Source organism: Mirounga leonina, unplaced genomic scaffold (assembly GCF_011800145.1).
Source record: "Mirounga leonina isolate KUSES-001 unplaced genomic scaffold, KU_Mleo_1.0 Mir_173, whole genome shotgun sequence".
Lineage (NCBI taxonomy): Eukaryota > Metazoa > Chordata > Mammalia > Carnivora > Phocidae > Mirounga > Mirounga leonina.
This window is the reverse complement of record NW_023270447.1, coordinates 72435265-72452750: the sequence shown is the minus strand read 5'-3', so window position 1 is coordinate 72452750 and position 17486 is coordinate 72435265. Positions and strand designations below refer to the sequence as shown.

General features: G+C 41.5%; 1 protein-coding gene and 1 pseudogene across 1 annotated transcript; both read left to right on the top strand.

Annotated features, from left to right (window-relative positions):
* The first annotated feature begins 1976 nt into the window (after positions 1–1976).
* On the top strand, positions 1977–3578 carry LOC118019623 (annotated as a pseudogene).
* A 487-nt stretch (positions 3579–4065) lies between these two features.
* On the top strand, positions 4066–12899 carry LOC118019621 (serglycin-like). The gene is made up of 2 exons (XM_035019003.1): positions 4066–4543; positions 12824–12899. The coding sequence occupies exons 1-2, from the start codon at positions 4179–4181 to the stop codon at positions 12897–12899; spliced, it is 441 nt and encodes a 146-aa protein (XP_034874894.1). The 5' UTR covers positions 4066–4178.
* Positions 12900–17486: the final 4587 nt, after the last annotated feature.

The window sequence follows — 17486 nt, the reverse complement described above, 5'->3', positions numbered from 1 at the left end:
AAAAATTCATCTTATTATTGGGGTGCCTGCCTGGCTCAGTTGGTGGAGTCGGCAACTCTTGATCTCAGGGTCATGAGTTCAAACCCCACTTTTAATTAAACTAGAGTTTACTATAAAACAAATAGGGTGCCTGAGTGGCTCAGTCAGTTAAGCGTCTGCCGTTGGCTTACTTCATGATCCCAGGGTTCTGGGATCGAGTCCCACATTGGGCTCCCTGCTCAGCGGGGGAGTCTGCTTCTCCCTCTCCCTCTGCGCCCCCACCCCTGTTCGTGCTCTCTCTCTCTCAAATAAATAAATAAAATCTTTAAAAAACAAAAACAAATCGGGGCACTTGGGTGGCTCAGTCACTTGAGTGTCTGACCTTGATTTCAGCTCAGGTCATGATCTCAGGCTCATGAGATCGAGCCCCACACCAGGCTCTGCACTTGGGATTCTCTCTCTCCTCCCACTGCGCCCCCGCCAAAAACCCAAATAAACAAAATTCATCTCTTTGGAATGAATGAGTTTTGCTATCAGAAGCACACTGGTATAAGATTGGTATTTGGGTTTTCTCTGTTAAAATGATATTTGGGGGTGCTTCGCTTGTTCAGTTGGTGGAGCATGAGACTCTTGATCTTGGGGTTGTGAGTTCAAGCCCCATGCATTGGGTGTAGAGATTACTTTAAAAAAATCTTTAAAAAAAAGTTTGGTTTTCTTAGTTATTGGTCCACTCTTAATAAGAAATTGTAAACAAAGGTTTTTCTTTAATGTAATCTTCCTAGAAAAACAAAGTTTCCATGTTTTGCCCTAATTAGGTCTTTGTACTTAAAGTTGAATCTTCTCAATATTAAAAAAGCGAAGTTTTGCTAACAACCATATAACCCTCTGTATTTGCCTTTAGAATCTCTTATTGCCACTTTAGCAAAATAGATCATTAAGTATTAAGCTTTGTAATGATCTGTTCTGATATTTCTGATAAACTTCCCCAAATTCAACCTGTAAATGAAGTGTTGAGTTTTGTTACTAATTGGGCTTAGTTGTTGTGTCCAATTCCATGGGAAGCATTGAAATAAGTGATGATAAACCTTCAGAGAGTATATTACGTGGGTGGATGCTGTAACTGTTCCAGAATTCCTAAGGTTTTGATATGTCCTGGTATAATGTCATCACTTGTAATTCTAATTATTAAAGTGTTATGTATCACAAAAATAACCACATTTCCTTGTTGATTGCATTGTAATGAACTCTAACCAGATCTTTAACCACAGCCGGGTTTGAGTTTTTGGTCATTTGCAGTTGTTGTTTTACTCTGACACTCTCGCAAATGTGTCTCAGTTTTAAGAAGATTCATGGAGAGGACTTTGACAAATACGGGGCTCTGATAATTTCTGGAACTAATGGGAAGACTGCATTCAAAGAGAATAGGATTTGATAACATGGGACAGGATGAATTGAGGAAGATGAGCTGTCAAAGTCTCAAATGCCAAAGAAGGTTCTCGAAATAATGACAAATGCATGTTCCTTTTGTACATTGGAGAAGGTTTTGTTAGTAAGAGCAAAAGACAGAAAACAAAGGCTTCCGAAGATGGGTATAAGCTTGGAGTGTTGATGGGGTTCTTATTTAAGACCTTTATGCCCTCCGAGATTGAGGCTGAAAACCTGTTTAAACTCTTTGTCAACCTGCTTTGCCCTATCATTTTTGCTCATGAACCTTTTTTTTTTAAGTTTTATTCATTTAAATAATCTCTGCACCTAGCGTGGGGCTTGAACTCACAACCCCAAGGTCAAGAGTCACACGCTCTTCTGACTGAGCCTGCCAGGCGCCCCTGCTCATGAACTTGTTAAAGCAGGTCCAGCAGTGGCACTCTGGGGGAAGCCAAAAATAGGCAGATGACAAAAACAGAATTCCGATTGGAGGAGATCCCTGTGTCCTTGTAGTTAGAGATGCAGGCTTGGGAAAGAGTCCGATCCCTACAGGCAGCATGCAGCATTGCTCCATGACGCATGTGTTTGTGGTGAGAACACACCTCTGGCTTGATGGTAACTTTTTTTTTTTTTTAGATTTTATTTATTTATTCATGAGAGACAGAGAGAGATAGAGAGAGGCAGAGGGAGAAGCAGACTCCCAAGGAGCAGGGAGCCCGATGCAGGACTCGATCCCAGGACGCTGGGATCATGACCTGAGCCGAAGGCAGACGCTTAACCAACTGAGCCACCCAGGTGCCCGATGGTAACTCTTCAAAAGCTAGTTCTTCTGGAGATTTTGCTTTGGAAGCTGATGCCCTTCTACTTGGTGATCAGAGTATTTGTGGAATAGATGAGTTTGAGAAGATGGATAATGAACACGAAGCCTTGTTATAAGTAATGCAGCAGCAAAGCCTTGAGGCTGCTGTGGTTGTGCAGCCTCCCTGCGAGAATGTCCAGGATTGCTGCTCTAAGGCCAGTTGGAGGACACGACAATAAAGACCAGCGGTTTTGGGGCGCCTGGCGGGCTTAGTCGGTAGAGCATGCAACTCTTTTTTTTTTTTTTTTTTTAAGATTTTATGTATTTATTTGACAGAGAAAGATAGCAAGAGCGGGAACACAAGCAGGGGGAGTGGGAGAGGGAGAAGCAGGCTTCCTGCGGAGCAGGGAACCTGATGCGGGGCTCGATCCCAGGACCCTGGGACCATGACCTGAGCCGAAGGCAGACGCTTAATGACTGAGCCACCCAGGCGCCCCGAGCATGGAACTCTTGATCTTGGGGTCATGAGTTCGAGCCCCACATTGGGTACAGCGTTTGCTCAAAAATTAAAGACAAACAGCTTCTGAGAATTTTTTTTTTAAATTTTTATTTATTTGACAGAGACACAGTGAAAGAGGGAACACAAGCAGGGGGAGTGGGAGAGGGAGAAGCAGGCCTCCCGCCGAGCAGAGAGCCCGATGTGGGGCTCGATCCCAGGATCCCGGAACCATGACCTGAGCCGAAGGCAGGCGCCCAACGACTGAGCCACCCAGGCGCCCCGCTTCTGAGAATTTAAAAAGGGAGAGCACCTTGTTGTCCAGATTTGACTTGGTCTTTAGCCTGGTACACTCCAAATGAGAAGCACGACCACTTTATTGTCTGCACATGTGATTGCATTAAGAGCTGGAAAGCAGAGAACCATGGCAGCTCATATGAATCCTCAAGATTCAAATACTTCTGTACTTGAAGTGGTTTCTGATAAAACATCATGAGAAAGATTAAAGGTGGTTCCTGGTGAAACCCAAGATCCAATCCTCACCCGCAATTGAGAAAGTACACGGGTTATGCTCGGCAGTATGTCCATCCAAGGCCATCCACGGAAGCTGCTCAAATTCCTCAAGATTTTTACCTGGAGCTCTGGAAACAGAGCCAATGGTTAAATGGCCCACCAGGCAGCTGGGATCTCTTATTTATCTAACAGAGGCCCAAGCAAGGTCAGAAGGGAGAGAGGAAGCAACCAAAAAAGATGCTGAGGATTTCAATTTCATTAGCTTCCAGATTGCCAAAGAGCAATAAACATTTCAGGATGCTGATTTTGAAAATTTTCTTGGATCATTAAATGACCAAGGTTACTTCTTGCAAAAAGGCCCAAAGGTTTACCACCTTCAAACTGGTAAATTTTGCTGAAGGACTACCTGGGACCTCCTGGGATTATTAAAGAATATGGAAAACACAGCCCCCAAACTTCTGGAAGACGATATCCCAAAGTAGTAATAGGAAAGGTGTTGATTATATATTATTTTAGTGATTCTTGTTTGAAACATTTCTGGTTCTCTGATGTTTGTTCTTCCAGATTTAAGAACATTTTTTCTAAGCTATCTATGACTTTCAGAAATTTGGTAAAATATTCCTTTGTAAACACATATAAAGCATTTATCTTTCATCCCTACTCCATCCCTCCAAGATTCAGAAACTCTCAGTGAGTATTCTTATGTTGGGGGCCGGGACACAGACAAGGACAGGAGTGGGGAGAGGAAATTGACATGTATTCTGGGCAGGGTTTGAGGTTTTTGAACTTTTTCTACAAGGAACAGAGTGCATGCTGCTACATTTCCTAATCGTGAACTGAAGTGAACTGCGGCTGCTCCTGGCTCTTGCTGTCCTGCTTTTGGATTCTTCAGTTCACGGTTGTCCTGTGCGGAGAGCCAGGTACCAGTGGGTTTGCTGCAGTCCTGACGGTAATTCTGCAAACCGCATGGATGAGAAGGGGCCAACATTCAACCTACTTCTCGGTGAATCCAACAGAATCCTTCCTCCAAGGACTGACCCTGCTTCAATGACAAGATCCCAGAACTTGAATGATGTTTTCCCTCTTTCTGAGGACTATTTTGGATCTGGCTCTGGCTCTGGCTTCGGATCAGGATCTGGAAGTGGCTTCTTAACTGAAACTGAACAGGAATACCAAGCAGTAGATGAAAACAATGTTTTTTATTACAACTTTAGGCCTCTCAAGAGAAATCTGCCATCAGACAACCAGGACTGGGGCCAAGATGGTCTGTCAGAGAGAGAGGGAACACAAGCACAGTGGGGGGGCGGCAGGCAGAGGGAGAAGCAGGCTTCCCGCTGAGCAAGGAGCCCGACATGGGACTTGATCCCAGGACCTTGGGATCATGACCTGAACCAAAGGCAGACACTCAACCAACTGAGCCACCCAGGCGCCCCTATACTGTTTTTTTTTTTTTTTTAAATTCAGTTCAAGAAGCAAGTTGACAGGAATACTTCATATCTAAGTCTTCAGAACTGACTCTGTGAATTACAGATATGCCTCTTTTCTTATGAAAAACCCGGATGAAAGAGTGAATTTATGGAGTGGGTATTTGACAAGACCAGTGTAATGGTATTGCTCTAATGTTACCATCAGATGTGTTTGCAGAACTGGTGGACATTGTTGAGAAGTGTGATTGCTGTTACAATTAGAAACTGAAGACCCAAATTAAAGCAAAATTGTGCTCTCAGTACTTCCTACTGCTTTGCTTCTTCCCCCAATATCTGTGTATTTTAAAATCTTACTGTATTAAAGCAGAACTATAATAATAAGAAAAAGACACAATTGGAAACATCATACAACCAAGCCACTGGAATGTCGTATTTGAGAGACAAGCACAGACTCAGATACGACCAGACAGTTTTTAGGAACTAAGGTTGACTTGGGGCGCCTGAGTGGCTCAGTCGGTTAAGCGGCTGCCTTCAGCTCAGGTCATGATCCTAGGGTCCTGGGATCGAGTCCCATGTCGGGCTCCCTGTTCGGCGGGGTACCTGCTTCTCCTTCTCCCTCTGTCTCCCGGCTTGTGCTCTCACTCTCTCTCTGTCAAATAAATAAATTTAAAAAAAGGAATTAGGGTTGACTTTATGGTACCAATGAGCCCCTTGGGAAAACTGGTGGGTAGATTTTACCATGGTGCCAAAACCAACTGGTCATTTTTGATATTTGCTAGTTGCTGTAGATTCCTGTATAAGTTGGGTTGAAGCTTTTCCATGCATTCCAAGAAGGCGTCAGAAGTTGTCAAAACACTTTAAAATAATTCCTACATTTGGATTGCCGCTAACAATTCAGAGTGACAAGGGAGTGGTGTTTGTGCTTAAAGTCATAGTAAGTGTGCAGTGCCTTGGGCATTCACTGGAAATTACATGCTTCCTGGATAAATGAAACAGCTACTTAAAAGAACTCTGGCAAAAATTTTGCCATGAAACCAACTTGGGAAAGTCGGTTTGCTTTGCTGGTTGCCCTGCTTTGGGTAAGAGTGGCCTCTAGAAGTAGGCATGGTTTCAGCCCCCCGAACCATTATATATATATATGTATATATATAAAATATTCTCTCTCTATATATATTCTATACTCTTTTCATGACTTAGGCATTCCAATGGGGCTCATGTTAGGGAACTGGATACTCTCAGTCTTTGGGAAATACTCTATGTTTGCTTCTGGCAGGTTGATGAACGCCACAGATGTGTCCTTAACACTTGTCTGAATGCTGGAGACGTGGTGTCCCAAAGACCATAAGAGCAGGCACCTGGAGGACCAACTCTGACCTCATGAACAGGACCTCTTATGAGGTGCTGTTGACCAGCCATTCTCCAGTGAAACGGAAGAGAATTCAGTGGTGGATTCAGCACCACATTGAGCTGGTACCACAAGAATCCTCAGGTCCCTAGCACCCTGTCCAGGAGAACATCAAAAGGAATCCTGCTTGGACTGTCGAGCCACTGAAGGACCTGAAACTCTATTTTCGAGAGCTGGTTCCAAGAAATCAAAGAATCATTCTAAATACATAAAGTTTCCATTTGTCAACCCCGATCTAACCCCATTTCAGCAGGAAGGAACTAGAGTGGTCGTTGTCCCAATTCCCTCATGAGTGAGGAATGATCAAAAGGCAGTGGAGATTGAAACCGGTGACCAACAGGACTAAGAAGTGCAGCTGCAACTTTTTACCCAGGCCTTTTCTGTTGGCCTTAAGTACCCCTCACTCTTCTGCTCCAGGAAGGCGAATTTGAGCCTTGCCTCCTGTCTCCTTGTTGGGCTACCTCTTGAATAAACCCTTTTCTTGCTGCACACTCGATGTCCCCGTGATTAGCTTTGCTGTGTATTGGGCAAATGAACTTGAGTTCAGTTACACTAGGGACATGATTGTCCTGTAGCTTGATGATAGGTGGCCTGCAAAGCCTTCTTTTAAAGCATCGGCTTCACGGAGGTATTATTTATGTCATTAAAATTCACCCATGAAGGAGGGAAGAATAAGGTCAGCCAAGGTCTTCTGACTGGTTACAATAAAATAGGACCATACCTGTATTTACTTTTTAGATACAGCACATATCCACATATATCCATTCATATATATATATATATATATATATACATACACACATATACATATATACATACACATACACTTCCCAGCCCTTCTCCTTTTGCACCTGGATGGGGGTCGTCTGACTAAGCTTTGGGCAATATGGCTGGTCCATAAGACCTCTGGCATAATCCTCCCAACTGCCTACCTCCCACCTGCTGGATAGATGCCAAGGCCCAGCACACCCTTGGAAATCACATGTTGAAGATGGCAGAGCCTTGGTCAGCCCCAGTCTCTTCATGATTGTGTGGAGCAGTGACATCCCCCGCCACCATTCCCATCGCTAACTGAACTTCATATGAATGAGAAGTAATCTTAACATTATGTTCAGCTCTGAGATTTCAGGGTTTATCTGTTAGAGTAGCTAGAATTTCCTTAACACATACAAAAGGTGAAACATCTTGAACAGTATCCAGAATTATAAATTCTTAAATTTTATTTTATTATAAAATCTATAAATTATTAAAAATACGTAATGTCATCTTTACCACCATCATCATCATCACCTTCTTAACTCACCTACTCTGTGCTCAGACAGACAAATATTTATTTGAAGGGGGAGGGGCAGAGGGAGAGAGAACCCTCGAGCAGACTCCCTGCTAAGCAGGGAGTCCAACACATGACTCGATCCCAGGACCCTGAGATCATGACCTGAGCTGAAATCAAGAGCTGGCCGCCTAACTGACTGGGCCACCCAGGTACCCCTCCATTTATATATTTTTAATAGTTTTCTTTCCCTTTTTCCTCACTATCATACGTAGGCTTTGGTTAAATTTACCATTTTGTATGGGAGTCAGAAAACTTTCTGTAAGGAGACACACAAAAGTATAAATATTCTGCCTCCCCCCCACACACACCAAAACGAGCCACTCAGTAAATATTTTAGAATTTGAGAGCTACTCAGTGTTTCACAAATGAACACCGCTGGGCACTGAGGGTGGGCAGTGCAGCTTATATTTGTATAACTTCCATGTATCATGAAATGTTTTGTTTTTTCAACCACTTGAAAATGTAGGGTTTATTCTTAGCTCATGGGCCATATGAACATAGGCAGTAGGCTGGAGTTAGACACAGGTTTTCGCTGACCTTACTTTAGTCCATAGGCTGGGGAATATGAAGGGCCAACTAAAAGGCCACATGTGCGTGTGTTCTGGCTGCGGACCTGGTCCTGACGCAGTACTGTTTACTGACGCCTGTGCTCCGTAGGAGGGTTTGCTGTGTTGTGCGGCCGACGGGCTTTGACAAATGCATGCTGTCATATATGCACCAGCGCAGTCTCCTACATGATAGTTTCACTGCCCTAAAAATCCCCGTATGCCCCACGGAGTCCCTCCCTCCCTTTTCCCAAACCCCTGGCAACCACTGATCTTTTCATTGTCTCCACAGTTTTGCCTTTTCCAGAATGTCCTAGAGTTGGGATCTCACCGCATGTGGACTTTCAATCAGCTTCTTTGACTTAGTGATAACATTTGAGGCTGCTCCCTGTCCTGTAGTGGCTTGAGAAGTCATTTCTTTTTTTTTTTTTTTTAAAGATTTTATTTATTTGAGAGAGAATGAGGCAGAGAGCATGAGGGGGGGGAGGATCAGAGGAAGAAGCAGACTCCCTGCTGAGCAGGGAGTCTGACGCGGGACTCGATCCCGGGACTCCAGGACCATGACCCGAGCCGAAGGCAGTTGCTCAACCAACTGAGCCACCCAGGCGCCCCGAGAGCTCACTTCTTATCACTAACATTCTATTATATGGTTGCACCACAATTTATCTGTTCTTTCACCTATGGAAGGATATCTTGATTGCTTCCAGGTTTTTTTTTTTTTTTTTTTTTTTTTAAGTAGGCTCCACACCCAACATGAGGCTTGAACTCACAACCCTGAGATCAAGCGTTGCACACTCTACCGACTGAGCCAGCCAGCCACCCCTGATTGCTTCTAGTTTTGACAGTTATGAACAAAGCTGCTATAAACATTCATGTGCAGGTTTTTCTGGGGACATACGTTTTCAACTCATTTGGGTAAATACCAAGGAGCATGACTGCTGGCTGGTAAGGGTACATTTAGCTTTGTGAGAAACTGCCCGAGTGGCTGTACCATTTTGCATTCCTTCCAGCAATGAGTTCCTGTTGTTCCACACCAGTATTTGGTGTTGTCAGCGTTTTGGATCATGGCCATTCTAATAGGCGTGTAGTGGTATCTCATTACTGTTTTACTTTGCATTCCCCTGGTGACATAAGAGGTGGAGCATCCTTTCATTTGCTTCTTTGCCATCTGTAGGTCTTCTTTGGTGAGGTATCTGTTCAGATCTTTTGCTAATTTTTTAATTGGGTGTTTGCTTTCTTACTGTTTTAAGAGTTGTGTGTTTTGGATACAAGTCCTGGGTCGGATCTGTGTGTATTTTGCAAATATTTAATTCCAGTTTGTCACTTGTCTTTTCACTCTTTCAGCAGTGCCTTTCACAGAGCAGAAGTTTTTAATTTTAATAAAGTCCAGCTTGCCAATTTTTTTCATGGATTGTGCAATTAGTGTCCTATCTAAAAAGTCATTGCCAAGGGGCACCTGGCTGGCTCAGTCAGAAGAGCATGCACCTCTTGATCTTGGGGTGGTGAGTTTGAGCCCCATGTTGGGTATAGAGATTACTTAAATAAGAATAAAACAAAAGTCATTGCCAAATGCAAGGTCACCTAGATTTTCTCCTAGCTTGTAGCAGCTTTGTGTTTTATGTTTAGGTCTGTAATCTATTTTGAGCTAGTTTTTTTTGTGAAAGGTGTAAAGATCTATGTCTAGATTCCATTTTTGTCCATGTAGATGCCCATTTGTTCCAACACCATCTGTTGAAAAGGCTGTCCTTTCTGTATTGAATTGCCTTTGCTCCTTCGCCAAATATCAGTTGACTCTATTTGTGTGGGTCTGTTTCTAGGCTCTCTATTCTTTTCCATTGATCAATTTTATCTGTTTTTTGTTTGTTTGTTTTTGTTTTGTGTTTTTTAGCCAGTACAACTCTGTAGTGATTACGGAAGCTTATAGTCAGACTTGAAATTAGGTTCAGTCCTCTGTCTTTGTTCTTCTCCCTCAATACTGTGTTGGCCTTTCTTGCTTCCCCCACCACCCACTTCCGCCTTCCATATAATCAGTTTGTTGATATCCACAAAATAACTTGCTGGGATTTTGATTGGGTTTGCACTGAATCTGGCTCACTTGAAAAGAGCTGACATTTTTACAATATTGAGTCTTTCTATCCATGAACATGGAATATCTCTCCATTTATTTAGATCTTTGATTTCTTCCACCAGAGATCTTGTACATATTCTATTTATACATAAGTATTCCATTTTGGGGGTGTGTGTGTGCTAATGTAAATGGCATTATTTTTTATTTCAAATTGTTCATTGCAATTGACATTTTTTTTTTAAAAAGATGTATTTATTTATTTGAGACGGGGTGGGGAGAGGCAGAGGGGGAGGGAGAGTCCTAAGTAGATTCTGCTGAGGGTGGAGCCCATCACAGGGCTGGATCTCACAACCCCAAGATCAGGGCCTGAGTGAAACCAAGAGTTGGTTGCTTTAAATGACTTTGCCACCTAGGCACCCCTGCAATTTACTTTTTGTTGTTTTTGTTTTTTTTAACTTTTTTAAAAAAAGATTTTATTTATTTATTTGATGGAGACATGGAGAGAGGGAACACAACCAGGGGGAGTGAGAGAGGCAGAAGCGGGCTTCCCGACGAGCAGGTACCCCGATGCGGGGTTCCATCCCAGGACCCCGGGATCATGACCTGAGCCGAAGGCAGACGCTTAATGACTGAGCCACCGAGGTGCCCCTGTTTATTTGATTTTTTAAAAAAAGATTTTGAGAGAGAGAGTGCATGAGCAGGATGAGGGACAGAGGAAGCGGGAGAAGCAGATTCCCTGGTGATCAGGGAGCCTGATGTGGGGCTCAATCCCAGGACCCTGAGATCATGACCTGAGCCAAAGGCAGACACTTAACCAACTAGCCACTTGGGCACCCCTGCAATTGACTTTTGTATATTAATCTTGTACCCTGAAAACAACTTGCTTTAGTAGCAGGAGTTTTTCTGTCAATTCTTTAGGATTTTCTACAAAGATGATCATATCTTTTGTGGAAAAAAAGAGACAGTTTTATTTCTTCCTTCTCATCTGTATCTTTTATTTCCTTTTCTTGTCTTAATGCATTCCTTAGGACTTTCAGTATGATGTTAACTAGGAGTGATGAGAGGGGGTATCCTTGCCTTATTGCTGATCCTAGGGGGAAAGCATCTAGCTTCTCACCATTATGCATGATGTCAACTGGAGGTCTTTTGTAGATTTATCAAGTTGAGGAGGTTCTCTTCTATTCCTAGTTTGCTGTGAGTTTTTTGTCATGAATATTAGATTTCTTAAGTGCTTTTTCTGCACCTATTGGTATGCTCATGTCATTTTTCTTCTGTAGCCTGTCATGTGATGAATTATTTTAATTGAATTTTGAATTAGTCTTGCATACATGGAATAGCTGGTTGTGGTATATCATTCTTCTAATACAACATTGGATTCTATTTGCTACTATTTTGTTGAGGATTTTTGTGTCTATTTTCATGAATATTGGTCTGTAGTTTTCCTTTCTTGTAATGTTTTTGTCTGGTTTTGGTATTGAGATAATGCTGGCCTCATAAAATGAGTTAGGAAGCATTTCCTCAGCATCTATTTTCTAGAAGAGATTAAGAATTGGTATTATTTCTTTCTTAAATGTTTGATAGAATCCCCCAGTGAACCATCTGGGCCTGGTGCTCTCTGCTTTGGAAGGTTATTAATTATTGATTCAATTTCTTAAATAGATATAGGTCTATTCAGATTATTTCTATGTCAGTTTTGGTAGATTGTGTTTTTCTAGATTATCAGATTTGTGGGGAGAGAGTTCATAATATTCTTTTATTATCCTTTTAATATCCACAGGATTAGTAGTGATGGCCTCTTTCATTTCTGATATTAATAATTTGTGTCTTTTTTAATTGGTTAGCCTGGCTAGAAGTTTGTTAATTTAAAAAAGTCATTCTGGGGTGCCTGGGTGGCTCAGTCAATTAAGCATCTGCCTTTGGCTCAGGTCATGATCCTAGGGTCCTGGGATCGAGCCCCGCGTTGGGCTCCCCACTCAGTAGGGAGCCTGCTTCTCCCTCTCCCACTCCCCCTGCTTGTGCTTGCACTCTCTCTGTCCAATAAATAAAATCTTTAAAAAAAAATCATTCTTTGATTTCACTGATTTTTTTCCCTACTGATTTCCCGTTTTCAAATTCATTGATTTCTGCTCTAATTTTCATTATTTCTTGTCTTCTGCTTACTTTGGATTACTTTGCTCTTTTTCTAGTTTCCTAAGGCAGAAGCTTAGATTACTGATTTTAGATTTTTTTCTTTTTTCCAGTAGGTTCACGCCCAATGTGGGTCTTGAACCTATAACACTGACATCAAGAGTTGTACACTCCACCAACTGAGCCAGCTAGGCACCCCTTTCTTTTCTAATAGGTGCATTTAATGCTATAAATGTTCCTATAAGGACTGCTTTTGGTGCATCTTATAAATTTTAAATTGCATTTTCATTTACTTCAAAATATTTCTCGAGACTTCTTTGACTCATGTTATTTAGAAGCGTGTTGTTTAATCTCCAAGTATTTGGTGGGATTTTCCAGCTATCTTTCTGTTGTTGATTTCTAGTTTAGTTTCATTGTGGTCTGGGAGCATACTTAACATGATTTCCTTCTTTTAAATTTGTTTAAGGTTTGTTTTATGGCCCAGAGTGTGATCTATTTTGGTGAATGTTCCATGTAGGCTTGAGAAGAATGTGTATTCTATTGTTAGATGAAATATTTTATAAATGTCAATTAGATTTAGTTCATTGATGACACTGTTCAGTTCAACTGTGTCCCTACTGATTTGCTGCCTGCTGATCTGTCACCTACTGAGAGGGATGTTGAAGTCTTCAACTGTGATGGTGGATTTGTCTTTTTCTCCTTGCAGTTCTAGGAGTTTTTACCCCATGTATTTTGATACTTTTACATCTTCTCAGAGAAGTGACCTCTTTGTCATTATGTAATGTCCCTCTTTACCTGATAATTTTCCTTGCTCTGAAGTCTGCTTTGTCTGAAATTAATATAGCTACTCAAGCTTTCTTTTGATTTATGTTACTGTGACGTATCTTTCTCTATTCTTACTTTTTTTTTTTTAAGGTTTATTTTAGGGAGAGAGCAAGCACGTGAGCAGGGGGAGGGGCAAAGGGAGAGAAAGAGAAGGAGACTCCCCACCAAGCACAGAGTCCAATGAAGGTTTTGATCTCAGGACCCCAAGACCATGACCTGAGCTGAAATCAAGAATCAGCTGTTTAACTAACTGAGCCACCCAGGTACGCTTATCCTTTTAATGTTTCTCTATATTTAAAATGGGTTTCTTGTGTACAACAATATAGTTGGGTCTTGTTTTTTAATACACTGGAACAGTCCATGTTTTTTATTTAATCACTGATATTTGAAGTGATTATTTTTTCATTGTGGGGAGGTTGTTTTTTTAAAAATCATTTTATTTTTCATCATGATAAGTGTACTCTTTAATCCCTTCCAGTATTTCCCCCATTCTAACCCCTCTGGTAAACATCAGTTCTTTATAGTTAAGACTCTGTTTCTTCATTTATCTTTGTTTTTTTCCTTTGTTTCTTAAATTCCACCTATGAGTGAGATCATATATTTCTCTGATTTATTTTGCTTAGCATTATACTCTCTAGCTCTATCCATGTTGTTGCAAATGGCAAGATTTCACTCTTTTATGGCTGAATAATATTCCTGTGCGCACGCGCACGCATGTGTGTGTATACACACACCACATCTTTATCCATTCATCTATAGATGGATATTTGGGCTGCTGCCATAATTTGGCTATTGTAAATAATGCTGCAATAAACATAGGGGTGCATGTATCCCTTTGAATTAAGTGTTTTTGTATTTTTTAGATAAATATCCAGTAGTGCAATTACTGGATCATAGGGTAGGTCTATTTTTATTTTTTTGAGGAACCTCCATACTGTTTTCCAGAGAGGCCGCATCAGTTTGCATCCCCATCAACAGTGCACAAGGGTTCCTTTTTCTCCATATCCTCGCCAACACTTGTTTCTTGTGTTTTTGATTTTAGCTCTTCTGACAGGTGCAAGATGATATCTCATGTAGTTTTGATTTGCATTTCCCTGATGATGAGCATCTTTTCATGTCTTCTACCCACTTTTAAATTGGATTATTTGGGGTTTGGGGGGTACTGAGTTGGAGCAGTTCTTATATATTTGAATACTAACCCTTTATGTCATCTGCAAATATCTTCTTGAATTCAGTAGGTTGCCTTTTGTTGATCATTTCCTTCGCTGTACAGAAACTTTTTATTTTCTATGTAGTCCCAGTAGTTTATTTTGCTTGCCTCAGGAGACATCTAGAAAATATGGCTGATGTCAGAGAAATTACTGCCTGTGCTCTCTTTTAGAATTTTTATGGTTTCAGGTCTCACATTTAGGTCTTTAATCCATTTTGAGTGTATTTTCGTGTACAGTGAAATAGTGGTTCAGTTTCACTCTTTTACATGTGGCTGTCCAGTTCTCCCAACATCATTTGTTGAAAAGACTGTCTTTTTCCCATTGTAATAATTTCTCTTTTGTTGAAAATTAATTGACCATACAATTGTGGGTTTCTTTCTGGGCTTTCCATTCATTTTCAGTGATCAATGGGTTTCTTTTTAGGCCAGCACCATACTGTTTTACTCACTACTGCTTTGTTATATAACTCGAAATCTGGAATTGTGATACCTCCAGTTTTGTTTTTCATTTTCAAGATTGCTTTGACTATTAAGGTCTTTTGTGGTTCCATACAAATTTTAAGATGGTTTGGTCTAGTTCTGTGAAAAATGCTGTTGGTTATTCTGAAAGGAATTGCATTAAATCTATAGATTGCCTCAGGTATAGTAGGCACCTTAACATTATTTGTTCTTCTGACCCATGTGCATGGAAGGTTTTTCCATTTCTTTGCCATTATCTTCAGTTTCTTTCATCAGTGTTTTATAGTTTTCAGAGTACAAGTCTTTCGCCTCTTTGGTTTATTCCTAGATATTTTGTTTTTGGTGCAACTGTAAATGGGATTGTTTTCTTAATTTCACTTTGTTGCTTATTAGTGTCTAAGAATGTGACAGATTTCTGTACATCTATTTTTTATCCTGTGACTTTACTAAATTCATTTATCAGTTCTTGAAGTTTTTTGGTGGTCTTTAGGGTCTTCTGTATATAGTATCATGTCATCTATAAGTAGTGAGTTTTGCTATTTCCTTACCAATTTGGATGCCTTTTATTTCTTTGTTGTCTAATTGCTGTGGCTAGGACTTCCAATAATACTATGTTGAATAAAAGTAATGAGAGTGGACATTCTTGTCTTGTTCCTTACCTTGGGGAAAAAGCCCTGCTTTTCTACATTTGAGTATGTTGTTGGTCAAGGGGTATTTTTTTGTTTTGGTTGTGGGTTTTTCATATAAGGCCTTTATTACGTAGAGGTGTTTCCTCTAGACCTACTTTGCAGAGGGTTTATTTTATTTTATTTTATTTTTTAAAGATTTTATTTTTTTGACAGAGAGAGACACGAGAGAGGGAACACAAGCAGGGGAGTGGGAGAGGGAGAAGCAGGCTCCCTGCAGAGCAGGGAGCCCGATGTGGGACTCGATCCCAGGACCCTGGGATCATTACCTGAGCCGAAGGCAGTCGCTCAACCGACTGAGCCACCCAGGCGCCCAAGCAGAGGGTTTTTTAAAACCGTGAATGGATGTTGTACTTTGTCAGATGTTTTTTCTGCATCTATCGAAGTCATCGTATGGTTTTTATCCTTTCTCTTACTGATAAACAATCACAAATGATTTGCAAATATCAAACCAGTTGCATCCTGGGAATAAATCCCACTCGATGGTGGTATGATTTTTTTTCTTAATGTATTGTTGGGTTCTGTTCGCTAGTATTTTGTTGAGGACTTTTGCATCAATATTCATGAGATACTGGTCTGTAGTTCCTTTTGGTGTTTATCTGGTTTTGGTATCAGGGTGATACTGGCCTTGAAAAAATGAATTTGGAAGCTTTCTTTCCTCTTGCGGTTTTTGGAATATCCAGGTTGAGAAAAATAGGTATTAACTCTTCTTTAAATGTTTGGTAGGATCCGGGGTGCCTAGGTTGCTCAAGTCAAAGTGTCTGCCTTCAGCTCAGGTCATGATCCCATTGTCCTGGGATCAAGCCCCACATTGGGCTCCCTGCTCAGTGGGGAGCCTGCTTCTCCTTCTGCTGCCCCCCTGCCACGTGTACTTTCTGGCTCCCTTTCTCAAATAAAATCTTAAAAAAAAAAAGGGGGGGGGCGCGCCTGGGTGGCTCAGATGGTTAAGCGTCTGCCTTCAGCTCAGGTCATGATCCCAGGATCCTGGGATCGAGTCCCGCATCGGGCTCTCTGCTCCTTGGGAGCCTGCTTCTCCCTCTGCCTCTCTCTCTCTCATGAATAAATAAAATCTTAAAAAAAAAAAAAAAGTTTGCTAGAATTCGCCTGTGATGAATTATTGATAGTTTATTATCTACCGCATTTATTACTGCTTTCTATTCCTCACCCTTTTTCTCCTCATTTTTGTCTTCCACTCTTTTCTTGGGTGGGGACGGGCAACAGGAGGTAAAGTATGGAAAAGGGAATGTGTGGATTTTGAGCATCCAAAGAGGTGACAGAGGAGTTTGATTTCTTTGGCTGCCTCCTACTTTGGGGAAATTCCCTATTGAGTGCATTTTTTTGTGGACATCAATGCGCATTTCCCACTGTAGAAGCTAAAATGTGCGACCCTCCTTCTCTTCACTCCTTGGCATGTAGAATGTGGGATGACGACCTGGTCTTGGACAAATGGGCACCCCCAGGCAAGACTTTGAGTCTTGATCAAATGATGGAGCAATTACAATGTATTCACAGCAGTGGGTCAGTGGCATTGTCCTGCAGCAATTTAGAAACGGTTCTAGGAAAACAGATTGTCTTGTAGAAACCGTGTGTGACTTGAACAGGGGTTCAAATCCTAGCTGTTGTGACTTTAAGTATCTTCCTGTAATTATATCAAGTCATTAATTTTTCAATTTCTCTTTCTACTGCCTTGTAAAATTTTATCTAGCTTTGTCACTAGTTGTGTTACATTAAGAAAATCACTTCACCTCTCCCAGCTTTTGTTTTTGCCTTTTAAAAAGGGACCAGGTACTGATGTACATAAAAGCACCTAGCTCATAGTAGACACAGGTAAGCAAATGAATCAAGCCTTCCTCTTCAGCTTCCCAAGGTCTTTCTTCCCTTGGGCCATGGGGGGCAGGGAGGTGCAGGCAGTACCCAACTTTACCTTCAAGCGTTATTGCGGTCTTCTGGCCCAGTTATCTGGAAGAAACAGTACAGCCTAGAACAAGCACTGCATTTCACCTTTTCTAAGGGCTGCCAAGAGAGTGCCTTGCAGTGGTTCTCTGGCCCACAGTGGGCACTCAGTACTGATACCATCATGACAAGCCCTCTGATCCCAGTGTCCATAAGCAACAGATATTGCTCCATGAGAAGAGGGGCCGCCTCCATCTTCTCATACACTATTCCCAGCGCCTCAGACCAGTGCTCGG

What these genes read in the sequence shown, in the direction of transcription:
- LOC118019621 (XM_035019003.1), top strand. Translation starts at nt 4,179, where the DNA reads ATGGATGAGAAGGGGCCAACATTCAACCTACTTCTCGGTGAATCCAAC. An exon ending in CAGAGGGAGAAGCAGGCTTC is followed by an intron (nt 4,544 to 12,823) that starts CCGCTGAGCAAG and finishes TTCTCCTTGCAG; the next exon opens with TTCTAGGAGTTTTTACCCCA.